This window comes from Pezoporus occidentalis, unplaced genomic scaffold, assembly GCF_034315485.1.
Source record: "Pezoporus occidentalis ecotype Australia unplaced genomic scaffold, CSIRO_AGI_Poc_V1 ctg81, whole genome shotgun sequence".
Classification (NCBI taxonomy): domain Eukaryota; kingdom Metazoa; phylum Chordata; class Aves; order Psittaciformes; family Psittacidae; genus Pezoporus; species Pezoporus occidentalis.
Window position 1 is genome coordinate 3,522,906 of NW_026916170.1, and position 20,810 is coordinate 3,543,715.

Consider the following 20,810-nt stretch of genomic DNA (forward strand, 5'->3'; position numbering starts at 1 on the left):
GCAGGAGGCACGCAATTTGTCCAAATTTTGCAGTGCGATTCTAGCTAGGACAAAGTCTCACATCTTGGCAACTGGGGACAGCTGAAAGCTGGTGGGTAAGCCCTAACAGAGACGACCTGTAGGGCACAGAGGCAGCCACAGAGCTCCAGCCCCTCAAACAGTTTTGCCCAAGACATTAAAACAACCCTGCATATGCTCCCCTTCCACAGCTGTAAACTGGAATATTCCACAGGACCAACGTCACACACAAAGGAGAAATTTGTGAAAAACTTAAAAAAGGCTATCACAAAAAGCAATCCTGCTGGCACCATCAAGGCACGTATCAAGAAAGTCAATGATATATTACTTATCTATTAGATACCCTGCATGACCTAAGCATTTTACTGATGAAGACAATGAGCTTCCAATTAAGCATTTATACTGTAAAAGGGTAAGAACTGCTGAAGTAAGCATTTACAGGAGGTCTAGGGATAACTTAGCATATTCACACTATGATAATCTAATTTTGCATTTGCTTTGATCCTTCATTTTTCACTGATTTTAGGTAACTGGAAAACAGAGCAGGGTCTGTTTGAGTTTATTATAAATGAAATGTGAAAGCTGTGAAGGACAGGAATCCTCTTGTCCCACATCCTTGGTGTTGCTCGTTCTCAAGGGCAACAACATCCTTCCTAGCAAAAGAAAAGGCTTCCTGTGTGGAGGGTCAAGGGATGCACCAAGGGAGATAGGGGACTGGATGGTTTGGTTTGGGGTGGGAGAAGGAGGAAACACACAGTCTTATGGCCCATATCAGGCTTTGAGTCCAAAGTGTGCTTTAGCAACCCAATACAGCTTTCCAGCCTGTGACCTTCTAGAGGAGTTTCTCTCCATGGACTATTCAGGCTTGCCAAATTAGACACCATTTCTGACTGGTATGAACCCCTACGTATAGGTTCACAGTGCTAAGGATACATACAGGTATTATTATTTTGCATTATTTGTATGTTGTAATTTGGATTTTTCTTCATAAAATAATTTAACATATTAAAGCTTGAGAGAAATCTGACTATTGAGTATTCTCCAATGCAGATATTGGGAGATATGTACATTCAGGTTTTGGGGGAGGGGAGGGTGTCCTTATTTAAAGCATACTACTAACCACCTTTACCACTTTCTGAAAATTTGCTGTCACATTATTTTAAAATATTTGCATTAAAATAAGGCATACTGAAGAATTTGTTCAGAATATACACTTACCTGATAAGTAGAACATACCTGTCTGTACCCTTCCACACACCTCTCAATGCCACAAAAGAGTATGAGTTTTAGCCTGCTGTCCATGGTCAGGTTTTTTTAGCTATACTCCTGCAACTAGCTTTATCATCCCCCGATAAAGCAGTAAAACAATTAGCTTACTTATTCTATTTATCAGTTATGAGAAAACATATTGTTGTGCTAAACCCCATAAATGTTCTGCCTTTGAAAGGCCACTTGCTTGTAACTTTGCCTGCTACCAACCCTATCTTTGTTACTCTGGTAGACAGACACTAAACAAAGGGTCAACCTGTGCGCAGTGTTCTAGAACAGTTCATTATTTGCACTTAACCTCAACTACTTGCTTAATTTCCATTGTTATTGCTTTGTTTCTTACTGATTTATTATTTAAATACTTCCCATTCTGAAGATGTGTCATGCATTGCATTCTACCAACAGCCTTGAAGCATCTTAAAAACATATAAGGTCAGTCAAAAGGTCATTACAATAAGCAAATTCATGGCTAGAACATGGACATAAAATCCATTATCAGTTTGGACCAGATCCATAGAAAAGTATTTTACTTAATGTTCAATCTGGCTTCCCCAGAAACCAGAGTCATAAGAGCAAAGATAATAATGCTGAATTATTTCCAATTTTATTTAATTCTCTTGTTCTTCCTTACTAGATTAGGCCTTCAACACCATCATTGCCACTAAAAATTGAAGGAAATGAATAGTACATGAATATTTTTTTAAAAAACTTGCTGTTAAATTTGTGCAATAAGTTTTAAAAATCTATGGCTTGTATTATTTTAAGGATGTTAGGTAAATAAAATAAAAAAAAATCTCATAGTACTTATACCTATTGTAATACTTATTATCCACTGTCAATTCATTATGCACAGTCACAAACACAACAAAATTTATGCTTTGCAAAAACAACCTAAAAATTATACAACCCCCCAGAGAAACACCTCCCCTCAAAAACAAAAAAACAAACTAATGTTGTGTGAGTGTGTTGACAGAGAATCATAGGCATAGAATAGTTAGGGTTGGAAAGGACCTTAAGATCATCTAGTTCCAACCCCCCTGCCATGGGCAGGGACACCTCACACTAAACCATGTCACCCAAGGCTCTGTCCACCCTAGCCTTGAACACCTCTAGGGATGGAGCATTCACAACTTCTTTGGGCAGCCTGTTCCAGTGCCTCACCACTTTCACAGTAAAGAACTTCTTCCTTATATCCAATCTAAACTTCCCCTGTTTAAGTTTGAACTCGTTACCCCTTGTCCTATCACTACAGTCCCTAATGAAGGGTTCCTTTCCAGTATACTTGTATGCCCCCAACATTTTCTGTTATCCTTCTAAACTCAACAAAGAAATACCAGCTGGAGGAACCACAGCCCCTTCTGATAACATTAGACTAAAGAGAGAATGTTGTAAAGTCTGCCTTAATATTTATATATTAGTGTAATAAAATACATTAGTATTTTAATATTACTAATAAAACAGTTGCAGCTGGAACATATTTTTAGTAAACTGGTTCATTGCTACATCAATCTTCTTCCGAGCAACAACTTAATATTTTTTGATATTTGCAAATACTGAAGCACAACCGGTTAGTTATATTTTTGCATCTATTTGTGGGTGAAGTAATATGAAATAATGTTCCCTTTTAATAGACGTGACCATTCATCATTTTAATTTCATAAAAATGTAAGACACTAAAATATTTTTCAAGCAGTATCTAATCTAACAATAATCTAATAATATCAACCTGCATCTAATCTAACAATAATTGAATAATAAGATGCATCTAATCCAATAAAAATTTAATAATAATGGAAGTCCACAAGTTCCACATTTTTTTTCAGGTTGGATATAGCTGTTTAACTGCATGTTAAACCTCTATAACTGGCACTATAGAAAGTAACTTTCTACACTCTGACTCTATTAAATACAATGTAACACTGTAACACAGATATACTGTGTCATTACATATCAATTGTATTTTCTTTTAATTGAACAGTTTCCATTAAGGAAGACAGTAAAGGGTGCACAGGGAAACTATATTTAGATGTGAAAATACCGAACTACTAAAAAAAAAAAAAAATCAATAGAATATTAAAAATGGATACCACATAAAACAATATTGTAGTTTATATATATATATGAGATCAAATATATTTTCCATAGTTTTTATATACGTGATCAAATATACGTTTATTGACCTACACCTATATATGAAACTGTATATATTTACTTAAAATATAGGCATGTGTATTTATTCAAATTCAAGATTCGAGATATCTTAGAAGTTAATAGAGATTACACGTATTTCTATGGTAGACAAGTCTACATACACATATATAAAACGCAAGCAGTATTGCCTTTATATACTAACACAAGCACTATAAATATGCATGTATATACGCACATTCACATGTATATGCATAATGTATTTCTATTTCAGTCAAGAAAACAATGTTCCCCTATTGACAACCCCACTTTATGAGCACAGATTTGTAAGTACTGGGTTCTTACAGTATCACAGTATATTGATTATTATTGCAGATTAATGATTAGGCTGCAATTATTAAATAATGCCACATAAAAATAGTTGGGAAGCTTCAACAAATATTTTGCCAGTATCTCTGCAAAGACATTTAAATATGAAAAGCTTTTTAATTCATTATGTACACAGCAGTGAAGCAGACATATTTTTGTGCTTTGTAGAAACTGTGGACTTGACAAAGACTTCTACCTTTACACAGTACAAGTAGGCTTATAGGAGTTGAACACAATTCTGCCTATGAGGAAAGAGTTTATGACTACTTCCCACCAAAAATATACTTGCAATTGACTTGGCACACTACAGAAAAAGAATCCTCTCATCCTGAACCAACAGGGTAGAGAAAATAGATGTATGGATTCTGCCACTAAAACTAGGTGAAAACTGCGCAAACAAGAAGCTGTCTTTTGTTTATGGAATTCCTGAGTGCCATTCAGAGGGCTGTCCGTTGCCTTCATAAACATGCCCACTACATGTCAGCGCTAATAAAATTCAAACAAAAACATGGAGAACCACAGCTAACCTACAGCAGTTTGATTCAACAAAAGATCTTTCTTGACTAAGCAGTACAAAAATTGTGTCAAATTTATTTTTTGGCAAGAACATATGCATCAGCTGCCAGATTCCCAGTAAATATGAAGGCGAGCAGAAACACTGGTTTCAGTAGAGGTATGCTGTCTTTACATCATTTAAAAATATGCCTTACTGTCTAACTTCCTCTTTTGCTACACCTCTTCATGGCTCTCTGCCAATACTAAATGAGTGATTATCTTTCCAGACACATCTTGTAACTTCTTTCTCACAAAAATACCCTGTCTCATTCAAAATAAATCTTTTATTTTTTTCTTACCACTTTCTTGACTGTAAATACATCTACAGAACAATGCTAATTTTAGAAATTGTCCCTAAAAACAATGAATGCACTTTTAAATTGCCTTGTCTTTTTCATTATGACAAGAGGAAAGAAAAGAGTCAGTATCAAAAGTAATCAGCCATAAATATTTCCTTTGAGATACTGTGGTGAGTTAAGCATAAGCATTTGCACTTTCTATTTGAAAGCCCTCATTGTTCATGTAGCAAACCAGTATTTCTAATTTATACCACAATTTTGACCACTGTATGATAAATTCAGTGTCTCACCAGAATATTTCCTGTTCCCTCTTTTGCTCATGGTTTATTGCTTTTCCATTTTTAACATACATCTGTCTATGATCTACTTATCAAAACAAAACCCAAAACATATCTATAAACACTAAGTCAAGTATAAGTATGAAGGTATATCATGTGATTGTGTGGCTAACTAAGAAAGGACTGCTCCTGGAAGAACACAGGTGCCCTCAACCTGCTCTGCCCCCAGTGCAAGTTGAGAAAGAAAAGCACCTCTCAAGGTTGGAGCTGTAGTTGCCAAAGGAAAAAACACTTTCTCATTTTGAGACGTCCACAACTGCTACTACATTGACTGTTAAACACTTGGGTGTACATGCCTCTGCTGGACAAGTATACAGAACTCCTAATTAAAGAGTTTCATTTTTGCCACAAAAGGAGCTAGATTGTAATGGCATCTTTTGTCCTATGCTTAATGAAGGGTTATTTTTTAAACAATTAGTAGCACTGCTGGAAGAGAATGCAAGTAATTAGCATAGCTTGACACCCAGAGCAACACCAGTTGCTGTTGTTAGCATCAACAATGTGTCAAGTTAAAAAGAAAAATCACAAGAAAGAAAGTGTCACTTGAAGCGGTTTTGCTTTTCTTATTTAAAGATACAATTAACCACCAATCCTTTAATGAATCCACTATACTATTGGCTACCACATGCTCATTCTTTCAGATTTTTTTTTTTTTTTAAGATTTGGGTAGCCTATATATCAAACTCCACTTATATTAAAAAACAGAAGCAATATGGCAAGCAACAACCCACTTTTCAGTTGAGGAATTTCTGATCCACTTGAACACTGAATTTGCCAATGGCAGATGCACATAATCTGTAAATTAATTAATACAATCTGCAAGATCATACCTACAATTTACATTAGTAGCATGACTCAAGAAGTTGTATTACCATTTACAAAGGAGGCCTTAAGGTGAAAATGGACCTGAAATTGTTGCCCATCAGCTACTAAACACTGGTGTGAACACGTATCATTCCTTTACTCCTTAGGGATAAATGCCAGTCTAGGGAACTGAAAAATCTCATTCTCAGAGTCTGATACATAAACCAGCACAAATTTCTGAGATGGAAGAGGCAATGAGGAAGGGAAAGATACAGTTTTCAGATTACCTTCTTATGAACAGAGGATGGATGCTAGATCTGTCTGGAAACCACCTAACCTACTGCTCCTTGGCTCAGAGTATAAACATGCCATAATCGCTGGTGTAATCGGCATGACGTCATTGCTGGCATCAGCAAAGTGAAATAGGCTGCTTCATGACAAAGAGGATAGAAACTGGATTTTTTGTGGTCTAATAACAAAATTATTAGCAACCAAATGAAAAATAATCAACAGCAGAGCGTACGCAAGGAAGGTCTGACATTTTAATCAGCGCCTATGTATGTGCAGTAAACATTGAAAGCTACCACAAATAAAGCTGTAGCTAGATATGAAAATTCACCTAAACAGTAGTATAAGCCACATACTCCTTTATGACAGCTAAAGAGAAATCAAAGCACAACTGATGAATCCTCATGATTATTGTCATTGTAAATTATTTTTAGAGAGTTTGGGTACAAAGAAAGTCCATATTTCAAAAAAAATCACACAAGTACTGTAAATAATGTTAGGAGTTGCCATTATAAGGAGAGTTATTTGACTTAGGCCTATGCTAACCATCAAATTGGTACTTGAATTACTCTTCAAGGAGACTGCTGGGAAGTAGTCTGCTAGACTTTTACAGGTTTCTAAACTGGGTAACATCAAATATGAATGTTAGTTGCCTGTCTGAGATACCCTTTAAGAGTTCGCTTAGGCATCTTTGCACAGAAAAGTATAGATCATGCAAAAATACCCTGACTTTTTTTCCTATCTGCAGTATTAAGTCAAAGATCTCAAGAGAAAAGACATGCCTTTTAAAGTCTTTCTTTCCAGACTTGGCACATCTACATACATAACACTAAGAAACCTTTACTATTTTTTAACATGTTCAAAAATACACTAATCCTGTATTTAACATTGAAGGTATTTCTTGTTAAGTAGCATATTCATACTATTCATATAAAGTTGATAAACAATACACTGTTAGCTTACTACACAGTAGCACCTGTTAAGGATAAAAACCCACTGCATTATTGAAAAGCATGAAAAGTCCATGCATCTTCTATTCACATTTATGGCCCATGCTCTGTACTATCTGTGGCTAAATCCTTGCCTATTGAAATAACAAACTAGTTCAGGGAAAAAAAAAAAAAATAGGAAGCTAAAACAATAAGTTTTCCTTAATAAATAAAAACACCTTTAAGAGAGGAAAGGAAGCTATGAGGTTCACCAGTCCAAGTAAAGAAGGTTCTTTCATTATGTTACTGTAATCACAGAACATGCTGTGTATGTTTGCACATTCAAAGAGCCACAAAATCCACATAGCATGCATATGCAGATTTCACCTGCAATCATCTATAGTTATTATACACTTGTGCAGCCACACATTTTTGTCTGAAGGTATTTAAGAAAAGCCTTCCAGTTAGTTAAACCTATTAACTCAGTTGCTTTTCCCACCTCTGAAGTCCTGTGTGAGAAGACTGGCAGATAAGCTTTGCCCTCCACACTTGTGGTTTCTCAGTTGCAGTCTGTCTTTAAAAATCCTCCCCCAGTCGCATGCAGGCACACACAGACTCTACAGAGAGAGTGGGCGAAGGGAAGCATGGGATGCTTAGTTCCTGCCTTTGCTCTGCAGCAGTACCAAACTCAGCATGAGAGGAACATATACCTAGGCAGATGGGAGGCCACTGGGCTTGGCCTTGCTGTTCAGCAGGAGCTCTGCCTCTGCTGGCAGCCTGGAGATCCCCCAGAGCACCCTGAGACCTGGCTGCCCACTGCCACCCTGCCCAGGGGTCCTGCACAGGTCCAGGGGCTGCTGGAGCCAGGAAGGAGGTGTGCTGGGAGCTCACTGAACTGTCGGAACAGCACAAGAAGCCCAGAAACAATTTTGGGTTTGTTTCCAGCACGGCAGTGCCTGTGAGCCCAGGTGGGAGGTAGTGTGGGAAGAGCAGAGGCAGCATGTGTTTTCCCTGGCTGGACGAGCAGCTGGCATCCCCGAAGCCAGCACAGATAAATGCATCTCCTGTTAGCAGTGATGCAAAAGGTTTTTTACAATGAAAGCAACCAAATGAAAAATAATCAACAGCAGAGTGTATGCAAAAAAAGCCTGACCTTTCAATCAGCGTCTGTGTATGTGCAGTCAGCACTAAACACTGCCAGCTGCCATGAATAAAGCTGTAGCTAGATAAGAAAATTCACCTAAACAGAAGTATAATGTGTCATATTCCTTATGATAGAAAACTCAACACACAACTAAGAAATCTTTCCTTGAGCAAAATCTAACACCTTTTAAATGGTGATGATCAAATGCACATATAGATTTGTATGTGTACCTTGTCTGATTAGAGACCATGCTCCTACCTTTCCCAGCTTCTGCCCAAAGAAGGAAGTCGGCATGCAACCAAAGCGTGCTTTCCTTCCCAACCACGTTATTTGGATAGAAAGGCCAATAGGTAGCACTAACCTTTAGCTTGTCATAGCGGTCACTTAAAGCTGCCACCTGATGGTCACGGTGTCGCCCAACCAGTTTACACAAGGCACAGATTAACTGGTCATCGGTCACGCAGTACATGTTAACTTTCTCGTCCTCATGCTCCAAGCACATTAATCCCCTGATGTGAGAGTCTGGGATGGGCTCGATGAGACGGTGACCGGTGAACGGCTTTTTGTTGGGGTGAGTGGCTTTCAGGCACTCCTCACAGTAGGACACCTCGCAGGTAACGCAGGTTTTCACTGCCTCCTGGGCAGGGTCCTGATCGCAGAACTGGCAGAGGACCTTCTCGCAAGTCGACATGCTGTTGCTATCAAATGCCCGCTCCCGGCGGGTCTCACTGGGGGAATTGGGCCCGCTGACCGAGGCTTTCTGAAACCTGTCAATGATGTTCTGCAGGGTGACGTTGCGCTTGAGCCCGTCTAGACCACGCTGGCTGAGGGTGATGACATAGCGGCAGGTTGGGCACTGGAAGGCAGTGATAGACTCCACCGGCTCGTTGGTGGCGCAGTGGGAGACCAGGATGCGGTGTGCGCAGTTGAAGCAGAGGCTGTGAGCGCAAGGCAGCAGCAGCGGGTCTTCAAACAGCTCCAGACAGATAGGGCAGGTCAGTTCTGACTCCAGTGTTTCCATCTTCAGGCAAAGCTTTCCTGTGGCGTCAGCGAAATCCAGGGAAGCTGATCAGCTATCTGGAAACACACGTAAAATTCGATTAAGCTAGAGAGGACATGAGGGGTCAGCCATGGGGGGTTGTCAACTTTCGCCACTGCTCCTGGGGCTATCAACCCACCACGCCAGGCGGGAGAGCAATCTAAAGTTTTGAACCTGCACATGAACATATCAAGGTATTTAAAACTGGATTGCTTTTTTTTTTTTTTTGCTTTGCTGTTCATTTAGAAAAGAAAAAAAAAAAAGAAAAAAGAAAAGCTCCTTCTTGATTTCTTTCCCCCTTCGCGTTCAGGCGATGGAGGTAAATAGCAGATGTTTCTGTGCATTATTAAAACCCAAAATGATAACTATCAAAGAGCCTATCACAGCAAAATTAGATCTCTTCTGAAGATGCTGGTTTTGGCTTCACTCTTCTAGTAGTAAAAGTTCTTAAAAAACCTTCACCTTCGTGTAACATTGTGCAAGGATTAGTCCAGCATATTATGACTGACAGCCTTACAATCGCTATTCTGGTTAATAGTTATTTTATCAGACAGAAATTTTCATTTGTTATTACAGCAATAGCACAATATTTAAAGTACATGTCTGTGTTTACTTGCATAAATGTATATCTGTATATATACAGGGAATAATGCTTCTAGGAAAGCATTTGTTATTTTTTTATTTGACGTTTAGTATATATGTATGGCATATATATCATATACTAATATACTCCTTCCATGTATTTCAAGAACACGCACAACTGTATTTATATGTACCTGTACTTTTGTGTACATGTATCTGTACACATAAGCCCCAAAATACAAGACATACATGTTTGTAGTAAGATAAATATAGCTAGAGTACTGCACCAGTGTCATAACTGAAATCCTTAAAGGAAGATGGATGAAGTAAATGATAAACTGTAATTTAGCTCAAATCTCTGGTGATACTAACTTCTGGTACAAGAAGAACCGTCAGAGAGGAAGACAGTAAAATGTAGTGAGATAGTGAAATGTGTGATTTGCCTAGGAGGAGTTTGTGTGTGTGCATCCACTTTTTTGTCAGTACTCTCTACAGCTAAAACTTGCCAGCTACCACTTGCTTTAGTGGCTTTAATAATCACCTGAAGTGGATTGGAACCAATGACTTTAAAATGAAAAGCATGGGATTTTCTGGAGAATGCAGCAGTACAATCCCATCAGAGATCAACTGAAACTTCATTTTGCTTCCTTTCCTGAGCTCAATGTTACAGAGAGTGGTTTTGAAAGAATTGCCCTACGCAGCTCTCCCTGCCTAAGCTCCTGTCAAGGGTTCATCGCTGCTGCAAGCAGACAGGTCAGTGAAGCAGAAGCAAAAGCTATGCTTCACACTCACAGAGCTGTACCTCTTCACAGTACAATCTATTTAAGCTTTGTTGCTCATAACTGAAGATGACTTCAGATGGCACAGCTGCATCGTCTTTACACTGTAAAGTCATTGTTTGGTTGTGTGAACTCTTGCCTCCTTCCCTGACCATGGAAAAGGAGGGATGGACAAGAATCTCACAAACAAGCCCTGGTTCATTAAGGCGGAGGAGAGCTCAGGGCTCATTAGCAGCCTTGGGAACCAAACCTGCTTGAACTTTCTGTACTTCATGACAATTAGTATGGGGAGCATGGTGGCAGTGACAGGAATGCTACCTATAACCCCAGTATGAACCACAGCAAAAAGAAAAGTTCAACAAATAGAGGCAACATTCAGACTACCCATCAGTATTTAGTCCTCCCTGTTCTGTGGGAACAACAGCAATGCATCTGCTCCAGCAGTATGCTCAGAAATTAGGATACATTGCCTCTTCGCACTTATGCAACCTCTTATTCTGCTAAGAAACCTGAGCGTTTAAAAAACTCACTGACCCCATCACAAAATTTGCTTTCCTGTATCTTCTGTGATACTGATTTTAGTTGAAATAAAGTTCGGTTTGCCAAAGACTAATTCATTTATAACTATCCATCAGCTGACATAATTGCATGATGCATCTGGTCAAAATTAAAGGCCTGGCAATTTGATATAAGCCGGAAGACAACTCCCCTCCTCTCTCCTCAGCCATAGCTACACAGCACAGAAGAGATGAAAGCCTTTTCTGCAAATGAAGACCAGTTTGTCTTTCCTCCTCTTCATTCTCTGTCTCACAGAGGTCCCAGAAGATCAAAATCTCACTTGCATCGCTTGAATCCCTTCCACACCACAACTGTGTACCTCATCATCCACTTATTCTGCAGGCTGAATGCTGTGCTGGAAATGGGAGAAGGGAATTTGGGGTTGGCAGGAGACAACGTTTCAAAAAGGCAGACTAGTCATTGCTCATCTATTGGCAGTCCTGTGAAAACCTGCCAACCTTTTGGTTTTGTTTCTGAGGCCTGTATTTGGAATATGGGGCTTTCTTCCATGCTATCCTTTCTGTACAAAATTCTTTCTGCTCCTTCATGTGCCAAACAGTTTCTTTCATTCAGTTTCCTTCTCAAAGCACTTTTTTTTAACCAAAAGGTTTTTTATGGTGTTCATATAAAAGTAAACAGATAAAAGCAATGGCAAAACATTTGCATCAGGGCCTCATGGAAAGATGTTTGAATCATCACCATGGCTCTTCATAAATAGCAACATCTCTATTGATGACTAATTCTGATCTATCTGACCTGAATAAGCAGCAGCTCAGCCCTGACTAATGCTATTCAGTATGAGCAAGGGTGCCAAAATCTGATCTTAGACTGTAAACATCTCAGAATAAGATCCTATCTTCCAAAGTAATCAAAGCTGAGCACACTGTTAGAAACCAAATATGATATTTCTGTTTTCTTTTGCAGTTGCCAATAAATCAAAACACATTGCATCTGAGACTGAATAATGAATCCTTTAAGAGGCACTGAGAGGGGCTCCATTTTCTGGGCAAGCCACTGATTGCTCTTTAATTGACTTAAGCAATTGTGCTTTCTCTTTTAGGTTGGTGCCTGAAATACAGAGTGTTGCTACTTGCTAGTTGGCCCTTACCTTAAGGTTTCGTATTTAGTTGTTTTGTGTTTTTTTTCTTGTAGTGGTAGGGAATCCTACAATGAACTGGAAGATTACGCAGAAACTCAATATACAAAGTTTATATATGCACTTGCTTGTATTCCATGTTAAACATGGCCCATAAATTAAAAGCTACATAGACAGCTTCCAGACGCAGAAAGGAAAGAATGCATTTCAAGTACATAATTTCATATTTGCAAAAATATGGAACTATTGGCAGAAAATTGTACTATTGCTGAAAATGTCACTGAAAAGAGAAGTATTACTTTTCTAGCCACAAAAGGTAGTTTTAAAAACAGCTATCAAAGTAAAAGTGATTGACAACAGACAAGTGTGATTTAAAATTCAACAATGTACCTAAGTAACTTTAGGTTTGTGACATTTCCCCAGCATATAACAATTACTTACGTATTATGTGGTAAACAATGCAGTGAACAAAATTCTGATCTCAATATAGTTCATGGCAAGACTTCTACTAACACTAGGGGAATTAGCATTTTAGTACCTCTTGTTTTAAGCCTGACATTTCATAGGTGGCATTAATGTCTTCAGTCACACAGAAACACACCCAAAACTTATGGGAATTAGAGAGACATGAAAAAACATAAAGCTAAAGCTGAGCTAGATATATTTCAGTATACTAAGTACCAGTAGAGATGAATACATAAAACAATTAAAAAATATATATAAAAATCCCTCAACCTGTTTCATAGACTCATAGAGTCAACCAGGTTGGAAAAGACCTTAAGATCATCAAGGTCATAGAGAACTGTCTCTTGTGAAAGGGATCCCACCCTGGAGCAGGGTAAAAGTGTGAGGAGTCCTCATTTGAGTATGAAGAGACCATGTGTGATGAACTGACCACAACCCCCATTCCCCATACCCCTACACCTGTGGTGGGGGAGGAGATAGAGAACATTTGGGCTGAAGTTGAGCCTGAGAAAAAGGGAGGCATGGGGGAAAAGTTGTCTTAAGATTTATTTCTTATGTCTCATTATCCTGCTCTGGTTGATTTGGTAATAAATTCAACTGTTTTCCCCAAGTCAAGTCTGTTTTGCCCTTGACAGTACACTTGGTGAGTGATCTCCCTGTCCTTATCTCAATCCATAGACTTTCCACTATAATTTCCTTTCCCTATCCAGCTGAGGAGGGGGAATGATAGAGGGGCTTTGGTCAGCACCTGGCACCCAGCCACAATAAATCAGTCACAAGTATAAAACTACATTTAAAAACGAATGTGTTAAAAATTCCAGTGTACTTAGGACACTTTTTTTTCTCAGTAAAGCACTACAGAATTCTCCCCACACAGAATAAATCCCTAGCTATTAGAATAAAGTTAGCGGGCAATGTTTTAGCATGCCATGTGTTGCCTCCTTTTCTATTCCAGCTGCAACTACAGGTTTCAGGGAAGGTGAGAAAAGAGTCTATCTGGAGTGAAAAAAGGTGGAAGACTATGTCCTATGAAACTTCACTTTCCTCTCTAGCAAATGTGAAGCCCTTTCCATGAATTAAAGCTGTTTCAGTTAAGTGACACTGAAGGAAGAAACAGAGCTGTAGGCCATTCTGGAAAGTTTAAGCTTCATGCTAAACAAATAGCACTGGACAAAAGAACCAGACTTGTGCCATGTTCCAAAATTCCTTAATGTGTTATCTCTCTGGCAAAATCACAGTTTGTTGTGGATTATGGCCAAAATACCCCCAAGCAGGTTCTAATACCATTTTTCCTAACAATTCATTTTCTAGCAACTTGCAGTTTTAAGGCTACGACCAAATGCCTACTATAGTAAGGCTATTTCAGCCCTCATCCTTCAAACTCATATATATATGAATGTTCATAAATGGACACAAGACCACAGGCTAAATTAAAGATCAAAAACTTGAAGATTAAGTCTTTCTGTAGAAAACACTAGTCAATTCTTTTCAGTTAGAAAATCAAATTTATTAAACTGCCATTATATTAATATGAAATGAAATGTTACGCATAACAGAAACATATTTTATTGTATTTCATACTTACATGTTATGCATGTATGCATGCGTGTCCATACATATATGCATCCTAGGTTTATAGAACAAGAGGAATTACAGTCAATACACAAAATCCAAATAAACTGTGGAGCGCTTAAGCATGCTATCATCATAGTATACACCTATAATTTTCAAAGCAATAGTATTTTTGTGTTAAATGCTCTATAAAAGGTAAATTTTAAATTTCATTATTGTCATAAAATCTGCTATGGCAAATAAAAAAAAATGCAGTTTCTTCTCTTAGCTCTTGGGGGGGGGGGGGGCGCATGGAGGGATTAAATGCTATTATTTTTTGCCATTTTCTATCCTGTTCTAGGATACACACAGAATTTTCTTGGGAACAACTTGTCCTTGCAACAAGTAAATGTGATTGTTTCACATCACATGCAATAAACATTTCAAATGTGATTAAGCCAATGGACTGCTTAATAGCCCAGGTTGTCCCAAAGCTTTATCTTCTGCAGCACAGACATTGAAGTCTGTAAGTGCTTGTGATGCTAGTAATTGCCAGCAGCACAGCTAGTGAGATATTCATGTAAGTAGTGTAATGTGGGCAAGTAGTGTAAAATGAATAATTAAAATTTGTATTTTTTTCCTTTAGAAATATTTAATGAAAACTTCCATAATACAAAAAAATAGCAAGGTGCACACACCCTGAAGCAAGCAAATACTTGTTTTTCCACTGTTTTTCATCAAAGCAGTGCAAATTAATAAATATGCAAAGGATAGTGCCTGTTCAACAGCTCATAATATGGAAAAACAAATACTCAGCATGAAAGAAAATGACTAGCTCATCCTATTCATACATTTTCATTGACAGAAGAATGATTAGCTGCCTTGTCTAGAAGTTACATGCAGTGTTTCCATGACGTTGAGATAGTTGTTTGCAAAATTCAAAGGATATTAATACAGCAAAAGCACATCTGCTGTGCTGCTTGTAGTGATATAAAGCCTAGACAACATCCCTCCCAGGTCAAAACGTATGCTAATAGGAGAATATGTTTTCAAGAAGCCGAATCCTCCATGTTATTCGGTGAGATGAAGATCTTACAGAATTAAGGCCTTTGGCACAATATCACATATTCTTTTTCTTGGGATCTAAAACAATAACTGAGCCTCAAAAGCTAACAGGCAAGAAAAGAAAAAAGATCATGCCCTGTAAATCCCAAAACAATAAATAAATAGCTGACTTAATATTATCTATAGTAATATATTAGACACAGTATTACACATGTGTGCATAAACCCATACTGGTAGGAGTGTTTTCTGACATACATTTTTTATATCCTTGCAACTCTAGTAGCTTTACATTCTTTAGATACAAGATTCAATATTTTCTCAAAATGCTTCAGGGCAAGAAAAGCAAAGGATTGTTTAATTTTTAGCATGTGTGAATCAGTCTACTGGCATCAGCAGTGACTTCCTAACAAATTTATGGCTGAAAATCGGTTCCAAAAACTTCTTCAACCAAATTCACACTCTTCATTTGTGAAATTGGTATTTATTCTGGGGTATATCACAACTATACAACAACAAATACTGAGGGATGAAATACACACCTTGCTGTGGACACTGGCAGCATGGGAAACAACTGGAGTAACTCCATAACTTGCCAAAGGGGACAACTTGCTATATACATATATATATAACTTGCTCATTGAAACCTAAGAGCTTCCTAGATGATGGATGCTACTCTGCAACAAAAGGCAGTTAGAATAATTTTACCCAAAATAGTAATTACCAAACCCCACCAGTTTTCATAGGGCTTTTGTTGCACAGAAGATCTGAAAATCTCTCATACTTCCCCAGCTGGGATTTTTACCTGTGTAATGCCTTAGGTGACATGGTACTCCCTGATTTTAATGTAGATGATACACCAACAGAAATAGCCAGATATAGTTCAGGACATGCCTTCTAGTCGTATGTGTTCACACACACAGATGCGTAATTTAGCACAGCTTGGAAACACTGTGCCCCTTAAGCTACTGAAATATTTCAGGGCAGATCTTAGGGTGGCTTAAAGAAATAATTGCATTCTCTTTCCACAAAGTTGTCCTAAAAATTCTTTCCCTGCAGCTATGTAAAGGTAATCACAAATACTACTTAAATTCATAATCATCGCCTCCACCTAGATAATGTCATTATGAGCTCTCAAGCAAGAACACCAAAGGTCTGCTTTCTTATCAAAGAGGGCATTTAAAATAGCATGAATAGAAAGAAATGTCCCAGGAACTACAACAGGTGTGAAGCTGTGACCTCACAGCCACAAGACTCTGAATTTAAATTACCTACAAGATGCACTTTTGACTAGCTAGAGCTCCTTTTGCTTATAAAGCTATCCCTATTGCATCACAAGGAGCACAGTTAGCCTCTTGCTGTCCTGCTCTCTGCTCCACGTGATCATTAAAAAAGCTTATAAAAGGTTTTTGACTTCTTTTAAGAGAACACATGTTCTCAGAGTTATATACTGCACATTTGCAAAGACTACAAAGAGATTCCAGCAACTGCAAAATATCCCACTATTCAGTATTCATTTATGCTTGCCGTACTCTCAGTACACGAACAGTACAAGATCGATGGTGTATTTAAAAATCAAGACAGTAATCACATAATTAGAATAGGAAATTAGCTGTGAACCATGGAAGGGCAGAGGATAAGAAACAAATTATATCTGTGCTCTGAAGGTAATCTATTTTAGGTTTCTGGAAGAAGCCTCTGTCACTGGTACAGGAAACACGCAGCCTGGGCTTCCTAGGCCCAGGAATAACCAAACGGGAGCTAGCATGGCTGCTCCTCCATTTGTGGATCAGAACCCTCATGCAGGTTCTTGCCACCTCCCAAGGGCTGCTCAAAGAAGAGTGGGTACATTTCCTGTCCGACTGGTGTCACTGGGGCCACCATAAGTATGCTTTTGCCACCTCACCTTAGGGTACTAGGTTTCTGTTCTTTGTTAGAACAATGATTTTATGAGCATTCTTTGGATCTGTGCCTCAGAAACACTAGCAGAACAAATATGAGAAACCAGTTTCTCTCCCTTGCTTCATAGCTGTTCCTAAACACAGAGGATGGCATTCATCTCAACTGATCTCTGTAGGGTCCCTTGGTAATCAACAGAAACAGTCATCTCTAAAGCCATCTCATTTAAACTATTTTACATACCCTTCAGGATTAAGTGATCTGCACTTTCTAGCTGTATTCATACCTGTATTCCAGGTATGAAAGGAACTTAAGAACATAAATTAAGACTACATCAAATAACAAGTAACTATTTCCAGTGTTCTTGAGATTTAAAATAAAGAAAATGGAGAATTTATAGCTATTCTTTTGTTATTAGCTCAAAAATCATTTGTTTAGAGAAATTTGCTTCCAATGATTCTAACATGAATCATTTCTATCATTCCCTGTATTCAGAGATCCGAGAGAAATCTGAACTGAGTTGAAGGAGAATGATCCCAAAATAACCCCTTCCCAGATGACACTACTGAAAGGGGACTTTTCTGGATTCAGATGATTCTCATCTCCGCTGCATGTGAAGGGCATGTAGACAGTTCCTGAGCACCAGATGCACTGTCTGAAAACCAGCCTGCTTGGCATAACAAATCTTCAACTTCTATACTTTATTCGTAGTTTTCAGGCAAAATAGCAGCTTGACTTCCTATACTCCAGATCATGAACAAGGTGCAAGACCCTTGTCCTTCCAGCTGCTAATCACTGTCCTTCCTGCTATCGCATTAGAGCTCTCTAACAGGCTTCAAAGGGTTAAATTTCTCCCAGACTCAATACCAAGGTGTGTAATAACTACTTTACTAGTCCTCTACTCAGGCTGCTTGGCATTACCAAATGGCAGTATTAACCCAAACAACCGAGAATGGTTAGTGCATGAGCAAAACCTCCGACCTCAACAGGACACAAAGTTAAAGCAGAAAAATGAACTGAGAAAAGGAAGAAGTACAGAGTTTTATGTAGTGGTTAACAATAGCCAGTTGCTCTGCCCTGAAGACACTCAGACACCCATCCCAGCCTGTTCAGTGAAGTAGCCCCCCCCGCCCCGGGCTCACAATGAGATGCAAAGTTTTAGCTGGTACTTTTTGCAAAGAGCCAGTAATGCTTTATTGCTTACCAGAGGCACACCCATGTGTGTTTTATTTCTTGAGAAAGTGTTAGTTAGCAGAAACATACCACAATAAACCCTGGTGATCTCAAATATTTTCTTCTATGCATTTGAATCCTTTAGGAATGTTATCCTTTAAAGACTTTTTAAAGACCTGAGACAAAACCAATGATTAACCACAGCCACATAATCTTGCCTCACAGGTTTTTAGCAACCACACTGTGGCAAAACTTCATTGCTTCAAGCTAAGAAATTAAGAACAGCAAAGGCCTGCATTGTACCAGCAATGTAATGTGCAGCTCAAAACAGAAGTGGTAAATAGTAGCAGTCTTTTTAAACCCTACTGATGACCAGAGAGATGCTGTAGGAGCTGAATTAGGAAACCAGGTAACAGGTAGTGAAGTGATAAGAAAAAATGATTAAATTTACCTGTGCCTCACTTGACATCAACCAGAAAACGTACAACAGCTGGAAGACCCAGTATTCTATTCAAACTCACTCTGCCAAGTTAAAGTGCTGTCTTTTGGGGCTGTCCCCACACTGGATCTTCATTACTTAGCATCCTGATTCCCTCCAGCCACGAGATGTGGGTGGTGGTTGGTTTGTACAACTCTTCTCCTGTGCTCAAGGAGATACTGATCCTAGGAAAGGCCTTACTGAGTAGCTTCATGAAATGAATGGATAATGCTTTTTCACCATCCAGCTGTGTCTCTGTTCTGTTCAATACATGCACACATATGCACATACATATGCGCACACGTAAAGGATCCATTGGCTATACGTGGTTGGGCTACTTACTAGTCTGGTTGGACTATTTGCTCGTTTACTTGCCATCCTCAAATTAACTGACCTGCAGATAGTCTTCAGAACATCCCAAAAGGTAGTAGGAAAAGACAACTAAAATGGGCAATTGCTTCTGAATAACTGAATCAATACCCAAACAGGCCTCTCAAGCAAAAAGTCCTCAATGTTATAAAATAGCTTAGTAGCTTTTAAGATAGCATGGAAAGAGAAAACAATAGCTTAATTACATCCCTTTGAGATGTGGTCCTCATCAACATGTAAAGTCTCACAGTTTATCTCAAAAAAAAAAACTAAAATAAACTGTACATTTCCTGCCAGCTGGCAAACAGGTCAGTGTTACTGAAATAACTAGTGTTGCACTCATGAAAGAATTACTGGCATGCATCTGCTCAAGCACTAGTCTCAAGCTTTTTTTTTCCAGGAGCTTGCTAAATATTCACTTTAAAACTTGAGTAGAGGTCAGCTTATCTTGTTCTTAGACAATTGTTTCTCTCAAAATATTGTACTGGGAAAAATCACATTAGAAATTCTGTACCTGGGGACTAAGCATGCTTGTGATCCTCCTAAAGGTATGGTGTCTTCTGTGGGCTTTTGTGGATACAGAACTTGCATATGAAATAACTGTAGTGACTAGACCATCACTCTGAGCATACTGATGCCAAAAATTCCATCCTTTGAAAAAACATCACCTCTCAACCATCATACTTAAATGTGTCATCATTTTAGGTTACGTAACTTCATCAATTATAAGTAAAGAAGTGGGATTTGAAAGCCTTTGCATAAGGAGTGCAGCAGGCTTTTGGGAATGACCATATTTTTTTCATTCTTCTCATCTAAACATATATCTCAGTCTTCATCTGTTATTTTTAAAACAGAATTATAATCTTCCAGATGTTAACAGTATGCAGATGCTTGTACCCCCTTTATCTGTCTTATTAGTTTTATGACAACTAGAAAGACAACAATAAGCCCTTGTTTCAAAACACAAGACAAAAAAAAAATACTCTTTGCTTAAAAAGTTCCTTTTTTTTTCCCCCTGAGTTTTCATTACCAAAAACAAAATTCATTCCAGCAACCAAGCAAACCTCAACTCCTCCCTCACAACTGCTAAATGCAATAAAATACTTCCTAAACTACTTGCAATGGCAAGCCTACACATATGCATTGGCTCTAGCTCACAAGAAGTCACCCAGCCGCATACCCACCACTGGATCCTGCCCTACATCTTCTGGATGAAACATTGCTGCAGAGACAAGGACCCTCTTGGAAAGCACCGGCAGCCCAGCTGGGACAGGCAGTAGCAGCTACCACCGTCCCAGTAATCCTGTGGCAGCACTGACTGCGTCTCCAACTCTGAGATAGCCGTGGCTGAAACACAACAGGAAAATCTCCCCTACAATTGCAGGAAAACCTGCTCCACCTAACCGCCTCCGCCAGGATCCATGCTCCCAAAGCCAGCCCTTCATATTTCTCCCCCAGCAAAATACCTCCTCTCCTCTCCAAGGGCCAGCCTCGGTGGGGTGAGAGGGCAGGAAGAAACAGATGCTCTCTTGCAGAGCATCACAGCACTCTGCCCAATGGCTGCGGTGGGATGGTGCTATCCCACAGCCTGGGTGAGG

The 20,810-nt window shown here is 38.8% G+C and overlaps 1 protein-coding gene across 3 annotated transcripts in view; it reads right to left on the bottom strand.

The window, feature by feature from the left end:
- Positions 1-20,810, bottom strand: part of MID1 (midline 1) — a 249,591-nt gene that overhangs the window by 93,097 nt on the left and 135,684 nt on the right. For 2 of the 3 annotated variants that reach the window (XM_062603614.1, XM_062603615.1), the window contains exon 2: positions 8,523-9,238. In XM_062603614.1, the coding sequence (XP_062459598.1) occupies positions 8,523-9,182 (660 nt within the window). In that variant the 5' untranslated portion in view covers positions 9,183-9,238. Of the gene's footprint in view, positions 1-8,522; positions 9,239-20,396; positions 20,711-20,810 lie in introns of those variants that run through there. The other variant, XM_062603616.1, reaches the window with a different exon arrangement.